Source organism: Aedes albopictus, chromosome 2, assembly GCF_035046485.1.
Source record: "Aedes albopictus strain Foshan chromosome 2, AalbF5, whole genome shotgun sequence".
NCBI classification, from domain to species: domain Eukaryota; kingdom Metazoa; phylum Arthropoda; class Insecta; order Diptera; family Culicidae; genus Aedes; species Aedes albopictus.
The window spans coordinates 360,826,796-360,836,492 of NC_085137.1; the positions used below are offsets into that span (position 1 = coordinate 360,826,796).

At 46.5% G+C, this 9,697-nt stretch overlaps 2 protein-coding genes across 2 annotated transcripts; both read left to right on the top strand.

Moving 5' to 3' along the window:
• Window positions 1–2,507: 2,507 nt before the first annotated feature.
• LOC134286766 (uncharacterized) lies at window positions 2,508–6,517 on the top strand. Its single transcript, XM_062848437.1, has 2 exons — window positions 2,508–3,522; window positions 5,187–6,517. The coding sequence occupies exons 1-2, from the start codon at window positions 2,508–2,510 to the stop codon at window positions 6,515–6,517; spliced, it is 2,346 nt and encodes a 781-aa protein (XP_062704421.1).
• Window positions 6,518–6,655: 138 nt separating this feature from the next.
• On the top strand, window positions 6,656–9,328 carry LOC134286767 (uncharacterized). The gene has a single exon (XM_062848438.1). The coding sequence runs from the start codon at window positions 6,656–6,658 to the stop codon at window positions 9,326–9,328; it is 2,673 nt and encodes an 890-aa protein (XP_062704422.1).
• The last annotated feature ends 369 nt before the right edge of the window (window positions 9,329–9,697 follow it).

Genomic DNA, 9,697 nt, shown 5'->3' on the forward strand with positions numbered 1-9,697 from the left:
TAATATACCCTATAGCAACGGATGGCTTTTACTCCATACCAATCCAGAAAACAAAATGCAATGTATCTATACCGATCAAAAAGTTTTATCACCTGGAATTGTCACATGAGATGCCATGGGCATTTCAATCTTTTTTTAAAGAACGTTTGGTCAGATCTTTTGAAGAGTAAATGTACAAAGTGATGGATGCATTCTGCACCATCGCCCCAGCAGAAACTACCATCTGACAAAAAGTCCAACTAAGCACGTGCTAATTTATGTGCGAAACTCTTCCACCATCACCGGGGTTTGTCAGACAGGCGAAAATAGATGCGCCAGCCAAATGCGAAAGGAAGAGAATGTGCTTACCTACCAGCTTTCTTCGTTCTTGTGTGTGATGATAATAGATACACAAACAAATTTCCAAGGCATTTCTCTTCGGAGATTCGTTGGCGCTAATGAGAAAGTAAGTTATTTTCCCCAACCGAAAACATGGAACCGTGACAAGCATGAATGAAACTTATCCGGATCAGTCACGGGTGGTGAACGAGCGAGCGGATTGGTGAGGATGGAAGCAAACACAACCGGAGGCAGCTGTGATCCAATTACGCTGAGCTCCGAATAAAATATGCATGCACATCAGAACTGGCTTCGCACGGCTCGGCTTGCACGCCGGTACTAAGCATCCATTAGTTCCGTAACAAAAGGGAAAAAGCGGCGGTGCTTAGGCTCAATAAACTTTTCATTCAATAAACGGAAAAGAGAAACAAAAGAAAAGGGATGGGCAGTTTATCCAAATTTTGCATAGAACAAGCGATCCCTAATGAGCCGTCGGACTGAAGGGCTTTTCCGAAAACGGTAGAAAAGTTCATACGATGTGTATACCTGATTAAAAGCTTCCAGGCAAAGCTGCTTCTTTGAACAATTGATGTTTGATAGATAAATTGAAAAGGAAGTCTGCAAACCTAATCTGACACTCAAAATGAGTATTATTTTCAACTTACAACTCTCTGTTAATCGAAGAAATTTGATTATTTACAGCAAAACATTTCCGAATTAACATCACTTCCAACATTTAACAGTACTCATGGCTAAACATGGCTTTTGAAAAATAGAACAATGACTTGTTCCTTCACACTTATGCATTAAAAATTTAACATAAAAGTCAACGGTTTCGAAAAAAACAGGGGTGCCCATTATGCCCCGATTTCCCCTATCTCCATGATTTTTCACAAATCATTTCAAAGATTGTTTGAGAAATTTTCCCAGGGATTAGTTCAGAAATACATCAGGATATTTATTCCGATTTTTTTTCTATGCATTCGTTCGGAGAAGCTAATGGTGATTTCTTTAAAAAATCTACCAAAAATGTCTTCAGAATTTTTTCTAAAAATCATTAAAAAAAAGCTTTCCGAACTTTTCTAGATTTTTCCGAAAAATCCTTCGGAAATTACTTTAAGCATTCTCTTAAACGATCTTCCAAGGATTTATTCCAAAATTTTCCCCGGGGTTTGCTTAGATTTTTTTTTTTGAGAATCTGTCATGAAATCTTCCTAAGTTTTCTTTAGAAATTCCTCCAGGGCCTCTTTTTTTAATGTGAGACTGATTCGGGAATTTTCTGCAGGGATTCTGTTAAGGCATAGGTTATACATTTCCCCTAAATTTGTTCTGACACTCACTCTCAAAATTCTTTTATCAAATAAGCAGATAAGAGTATCGTAGGCACTCTTTCTACCATACATGTAACGATTGAGCCCCAAATAAATGAACTAGATAAAAAAAAAAAAAAATACCATACATGTAACTCTCTCTCTACTGATCACTAGGATCAGTAGATCGAATAAAGACAGTTGAATACAGTCCACCAAACCGTGCACATCGATATCTCTATCGTTCGCCATAAAAATCCGAGTACCCTCACTACGGTGTCACGTTGCCTAGTTCTTCGTCGCGTTTCGTTTCGGTGGTAAGCCACTCACAAAGGTCACTATCCGTCGCGAGTGCCCACAATCCGGGAACTAGTTTCGCTAACATTTAATGGTCCTTCGAACCGGATTTGGGAATAAGTGAGTTTGCGGTAGCCAACACGTGGCTTCAAAAGTGATCTTTTGTGTGTGAATACCACAAGCAGCACCATTGTGTTGCTTTGTTCGCTTGCACGCTGGTCTATAGGCGTCGGTTTAACAATCGGCGATAGCGGATTCGATCAAGCTATAGAATCAATTTCGACGGACCAGTGTCAAGGCCAGGCACGCTGCATCCAACAGGCACGGAGCACCATCGTTCTGTTTGCGGCGTCGTCGCTCGGATTGGATTACAATAGAGCTATTGTAGCTCTGGTAGCGTGAGTACACCGAGACTAAGGTACGATAACCCGATCAAAAATAAATTATTGCATGCGAGTTTTTCTATAGTTTGTAAGGAAATTGTTTGCGATTTACACCTTTTTTGGGCAAATTGACCTGGCTACGTTTTTGGGATTTTGACTTGGATTTTGATTTGGAAAATTATCGACACTATTCGCCAGTATGACATTGCGCAAATTAACCAAGGCTGAGCGTGGGTACTTGGATTCCCTCGTCAACGTGGAATCTTTTGTTGCCAATTTCGATCCACAGCGTGATCGGACGAGAATTGCTTCACGTTTGGAGTACTTGGAAACCCTTTTTAAGGAGTTCCGCGAGAATCGGGCCAAAGTTGAAGCACGGCAAGAGCAAGATCTGGCAGCATCGAGCTCAGGAGAGGCAGAGAAGGATGCGCAAGTGAAAAAGGACATGAATACCGCTAACCGAAAGACGCGGTTGGATTTCGAGAACCGTTATTTCGACGTGAAAGATTTTTTGGTGTCCCAAAGAAGCAACACGACAGCTGCAGCCTCCTCCTCTTCCTCTCCGCCTGGCCAAACCCCTTACTCCCGCGTTAACCTCCCAGTTTTCAAAATCCCCCCTTTTGACGGTAGTGTGAAGGACTGGTTAAGCTTTCGCGATGCGTTCCAGAACACGATCGGCAAAGATGTCTCGCTATCGTCGCTCGACAAGTTCAACTATCTGCTTTCGGTGCTCACCAAGGAAGCTAGAACTTTGGTGGAGTCAATCGAAGTGACGGCTACCAATTTCGACGTGGCGTGGCAAATGCTTGAACAACGGTTCGAGAATAAGAAGATGATCTCACGCGCTCTGATGAACAGTTTTTTGGAATCCGAGCCAATTAAGCGGGAATCGTACGATGCCCTAGTGAATCTCATCGATTCGTACGAGCGCAATTTGCTGCAGCTGAGGAAGATCGGACTTCCTACGAAGGGGTGGTCGCACCTGTTGGCTCACATACTCTACACGCGTCTCGATGCCGAAACTCAAAGGCACTGGGAGCGGGCCCACAACTCTCGAGAAGCGCCCACGTACGAAGATATGCTAACGTTTCTGCGCGACCATTTGGCCACCCTTCAACCGTTAGCGCTCGCTAAGCCTCGACCATCGGAATCCCGCCAAGACCATGGAAGACCAGCGCAGAAGCCCAAGGTGGGCTCTACCCTCAACCACAGCCGTGCCGAAGAAAGCTTGTCCACACTGTCAAAATCCTTTCCATTCTCCATTCAAATGCAATTCCTTCCATAACATGAATCCTTCCCAAAGGCTAGAATCAGTCAAAAAAGCTGGTTTGTGTTTGAATTGTCTCTCCTCCTCTCATTTGATTCGGGCTTGTCCTAGCTCAGCTTGTCGTGTTTGCGGCCAAAAGCACCATACGATGCTGCATTTGCGCACTGCAAACAACGGATCCAGCCAAGGACAAGATCAATCGCTATCGCAATCCAAAAAACCCACTATCAAAGACTAAATAAAGACCTCCGACTCCCATACAACACTTGAAAATTTCGCGGTACACGAAGTACTAGCGGTAAAATATATGCTACCTATGATCAATAATACCTTGAACTTCACTCCAAATTGAATTTCTAGTACTCCGTTGTTATTGCTAAGAGTAACCAATATGTTGTTTGTGCTAATATAAACAAGAAAATTGATGGCGGTGGACAGAAACAGTAACTCAAACTTCGTGCGATATGTTTTATTATAATAAGCTCTTCTATTTTAGGATACCATACAGTCATATGTTGAAGAACTGCTCATGTTTCATCTGAAAGACATATTCCATGAAGGAACGCCCATGATAATACCCTGATGCCACTGATTTTTCAGGATTGGATATAAAACAGTTTTAACTAATTTCGGAACTTGGTACATAATGATGCAAACAATCCCCGTCTGGTCTATCAACCTATGGCATTTCCCAGTTCCTGACCTGGCGCGGTAGGAATTTGGGGCTATCCTCATTACACCAAACTGAGTACCGATGTTTTTTCCAACAATTTTATGAAGTGTTTCCGTGTGTGTTTCTTACTAACCATATTGGTTCTGGTCTGAGTCAGGGAGAAGCGCGTCATAATAAATATTATTGGAATAAAACTGAATGAATGTTTTTCACCAAATTCATAAGTGGAACGTCGAATGTAGTGTGATGGGTACGGATCTGATCCTCTATCCAGCGTTACTGTACCCCACGTACGTTTAGAGACGTAAAAACGGTTTTCGCGTGTCAAGAATTCCAGTTGCAACTGGCACGAATAATTTGGCATCTCGTAAGAGCATAATGTCTGGGAATCTTTTGTACAGTTTAAATAAAAGTTATAGCTATATGTGCATAGCGCGGGAAACAGAAAACATTCGGTCAGTTATTTCTAAGTCACATATCTCCATCGACTTCTGGGAAAATAGACAATAAAAGCTTCATTAAATGCGTATACACTAGTGAAAACCGTTTTAGTTAATAGCAAACAAATCATTACCGCTTCAGAATTTTCAGAATTGTTGAATCGGATTAACGTTCCGCGGAAATTTTGATTGACACATTGAAATTTATTTGTTGTTATGAGCTATAGGGCAGTGCAAGAAATTATCTCCTTCTCTTTCACTCTTACAGAAGTTTTGTAAACAACAAGGCCACGAAACGTCAAAATCCCATACAAAATCAAAACAGTGCGGTGCCCTATTACATCGTCGTGGACTACTACGTCACAAAGTTAGTATAAAATGAGGTAGTCAGCCAAACGTCAAACTTGGGTACCGGGGACCAAATGTAGTACTAGAACTGGTACCCAGTTTGAGACCGAGTGCTACGACTTAATTTGGACTTTGCCACTATCCCACAAGGTCAGCCCCCAATCGCACCAGCTTTAGAGAATTCCTCCGCCTCGCAATCGCAAGTTCTCGCTACCGCTCCCGCAACCACTGCTTTGGTCGAACCTTCCACCTCTGGTCGTCCTTCAGTCGCTCTCTCCGCTAGTGCACCGACGAATAGAAATATCGTTCTCCTCTCGACTGCTGTTGTCAAGATAGAAGACCCCAAGGGAAACGTTCAGTTCGCGAGAGCCCTCCTGGACTGCTGCTCCGAACGCAACTTGCTCAGCGAACACCTGGCACAGAAACTGGAACTTCGACGGCAGCACGATCCCCTAGCGCTTCAGGGCATTGGACCTAGTACTGCTACATCTAGGCAATCGACGATGGCAACAATCCGTTCACGCTGTACGGACTACGCTATCGATCTCAAGTTCCACATCTTGCCGGAATTCAAACCTATCTTGCCATCAAATCGGTTGCACACCGATCATTGGAATGTCCCATCGTTCGTCCAACTCGCCGACCCTCGCTTCTTCGAACCCAACCGTATCGACATCATCTTAGGAGCAGAGGTTTACTATCGCCTGCTGCTGAAAGGATTCGTAGATCTTGGACCGGAGCTTCCCCATCTTAAGGAAACCGTCTTTGGGTGGATAGTTTCCGGTAAATACGACGCCACGGAGACAAACCACTCTGCCGTCGCACTCGTCTGCACTAATGCAGATTTGGAAAAGCAGCTGGCTCGTTTCTGGGAGGTAGAGTCCTGTCACTCGAACGAAACCCTCTCAGTAGAAGAACGATCATGCGAAACTCACTTTGCCGCAACCACAACCCGCGATCCTTCAGGACGGTTTGTAGTTTCACTCCCCAAGAAACTTGATGTTCTCGAGAAACTTGGAGAGTCTCGAAGCATCGCTATTCGCCGTTTCATGTCACTTGAACGGCGACTGCAGTCGAACCCGCAGCTGTTGGGAGACTACGAGGCGTTCATTCAGGAATACCTTCAACTAGGGCATATGGAGCTGATTGACCCTAGCAACGAAGTCTTGCCGCCTGGCGAGAAAACATACTATATGCCTCATCACTGTATCGTTCGGTCGGACAGTGCTACGACGAAACTTCGCGTCGTATTCGATGCTTCATGCGCCACCGATAGCGGCGTTTCGCTAAATGACGCTCTAATGGTGGGCCCCGTCGTTCAAGACGAGCTGTTCAGCATCCTCCTACGTTTCCGGATGTCTCGTTTCGTCATCGTTGCTGATCTCCAGAAAATGTACCGACAGGTGTTGGTGCACCCCTCTGATCGTCAACTCCAGCGCATCGTTTTTCGTTCCTCGCCATCAGAACCCATTCGAACTTAAGAGTTGCTGACGGTTACCTATGGTACTGCGTCGGCACCGTACCTTGCGACCCGTTGTCTTCAGCAGCTTGCGTCTGACGGTGAATCGACTCACCCCAGAGCTGCTAAGGTGTTGTCGAAAAGTTTCTACATCGACGATATGCTTTCGGGAGTGGATTCCGAAGAAGAAGGAATCGAAGTATGCAGCCAGATGATCGATCTCCTGCAGTCAGCTGGATTCAAGCTGCATAAGTGGGCCTCCAATAGTCCCAACATTCTCTACAACATTCCTGCGGAGCTTCGAGAAGACCGCAGCCTTTTAGAACTCGACTCCTCATCGACGCCGGTGAAAACTTTGGGGTTGCTGTGGCAACCAGATGACGACATTTTTCGTTTCAAGATCCCTTCGTGGTCTTATGAAGATTCTATCACCAAACGGCTGGTTCTATCTGAGTCGGCACGCTTGTTTGATCCGCTGGGCCTGTTAGGGCCCATTGTTCTACGTTCCAAGCTCTTTATGCAAGAGTTGTGGAAATCCAAAGTTTCCTGGGACCTTCCGTTATGCGTACAGCAACAGCAATTCTGGACAGATTTCCGGAGTGACCTCAACGTTCTGGATGAGTTTTCCGTTCCACGGTGGGCGGCTTCTGTAAGCGATCCTGTGCAAACCGAGCTACACGGGTTCAGCGACGCGTCCGAGAACGCGTACGGCGCTTGCATCTATCTCCGCGTCGTTTCTGCTAGCGGAAGCGTATCTGTGCACCTGATTACTGCGAAATCGAGAGTTGCACCTAAAGGAACAGAGAAACTAGACCAGATGATACGCTTACCACGCCTCGAGCTTTGCGGAGCTCTCCTCTTGAGTCATCTGTACGAAAAGGTGGAAAGCAGTCTGCAAATCCCAGCTCGTTCATTCTTTTGGACCGATTCCACGATAGTTGTGCACTGGTTAGCGTCGTCTCCTTCTCGCTGGAAGAAATTCGTAGGAAATCGAGTAGCAGAGATTCAGCAAATCACAGCTTCCGGTATATGGAGACACACACCCGGCATCGAAAACCCCGCGGACGTCATCTCGCGAGGAATGCCAGCACAGCAGCTCGTTGAGCACTCGCTATGGTGGCAAGGTCCCATTTGGCTGCAACAACCGAACAGGTTTTGGCCAGACCCCGTACGAACATCAGACGACCACTTCGAACGAGAGCAACTTCAGGAGAAACCAAGTGTTTCCCTTCCAGCGGTCGTCCAGAACTCCATATTTTCGTTGAAATCTTCCCTTTCGAGTTTGGTTCGTGTGGTCGCCTACATGCAGAGATTCTGCAGAAACTCGAAGAAGCGGAACCGAGAGACCAGAAACACCGACGCTCTATCAACGGCGGAACTAGAGGAGGCTTTAGTGGCGCTCGTGAAACTTGCCCAGCAAGACTCTTTTGCGAAAGATCTGCGTTCAATCCACGCCACCGGCCAAGTGAAGACTTCGTCCAAACTGAAAGCGCTCTCTCCGGTACTCGTTGATGGAGTTCTACGCACCCGAGGACGCCTCAGCAACGCAGGCATATCTTTCGCTCAAAAGCAGCCAATGATTCTGGACAACAAGCATCCGTTCACTCTACTGGTCGTGCGATACTATCACCTGAATCGGCTGCACGCAGGTCCCACGCTTCTCACCGCTACCATTCGTTTACAATTCTGGCCTCTCCGACTACGAAACCTCGTGCGCAAGGTAACGCACGAATGCGTCAACTGTTTCCGCAGCCGACCCAGCTTAAGCGAGCAAATTATGGCAGATCTACCATCGGTTCGAGTAACGCCAACTTTACCGTTCCTGAACACCGGAGTGGACTTTTGCGGTCCGTTCTATCTCCGGCCGGTTTCGAGAAAGGCTGCCCCACAGAAGGTTTTTGTAGCAGTTTTTGTTTGCCTATCAACCAAAGCAATACATTTGGAGTTGGTAGGAAACCTATCTACGGATTCGTTCATCGCTTCTTTGAAGAGATTCGCTGCTCGTCGAGGGGTGCCGAAAACCATATCTTGCGACAACGGCACCAATTTCGTCGGCGCTCAACGGACACTCAACGAATTTCTACAGCTGTTCCGATCTCAACAGAGCCGCTTGGATGTAGCTCAACGATGCTCTGCCGAGGGCATCCAGTTTTTCTTCATTCCTCCTCGATCGTCGCACTTCGGCGGTATCTGGGAAGCCGCGGTTAAATCCTTAAAAACACACCTTCGTCGCACACTGGTCAACGCCTTGGTCACCGCCGAGGAATTCCAGACGCTCCTTACGCAAATAGAGGCGCTGCTCAACTCTCGGCCACTGACGCAGCTGAGTAACTCGCCGGAGGACTTGGATGTTCTCACTCCAGGTCATTTCTTGGTGCACCGGCCTCTAACGGCAATTCCCGAACCTTCCTACGAAGAGCTACCCAGCAATCGGCTTTCGCAGTGGCAGCAAATTCAGGAATATCTCCGTCGTCTATGGAAACGATGGTCGACGGAATACTTATCAGGACTCCAACAGCGTACCCGTTGGACACGGGAACGAGATAACATCCACATTGGAACGATGGTGCTTATCCGTGAGGAAAACCTCCCGCCGCAGAAGTGGCGTTTCGGTCGGGTTGTTGAAGTATTCCCGGGCAGCGATGGGCTCATCAGAGTTGTAAGCGTCCGCACCAAGGATGGAATCTACAAACGGGCAATCGCACGAGTTTGTGTCTTGCCGATTCCGGATAACCTCCCGGACTTCGATGCTGCAGCGATCCAGTCGATCCAGGTGCCAGCAACACAAGCGACGTCGGATGGGAGGGGACCTCAAGGTCCCCTCACAAGTTAAGTATCCCTTTAGTTTTCTGAACCTTGTCTTCGCCGTCCTTAAATCTACCCTCTTGGCAGGACCTACCCCGTCTACGACAGCAGCCTGCACTTCTGAAACCTTTGGTCGACGTGGTAATTCCGACCAGGCAACCAGCGATCGTTGGTCGACGTGCGAGTTCCGACCGAGGAGTCAACAACAAGACGACGAAGCCAACGAATATGGGATAGTTCATAATTTTGAATTGTAACTTTACTACACAACATTTTGTACCATTCAGTACACTAGTTAGTTTTTCAAGCTTACCCACCATAGTTAGGCAGTTTAATTGAAATCTACATTTCAATGGTGGGCGGTATGTTAAGGCATAGGTTATACATTTCCCCTAAA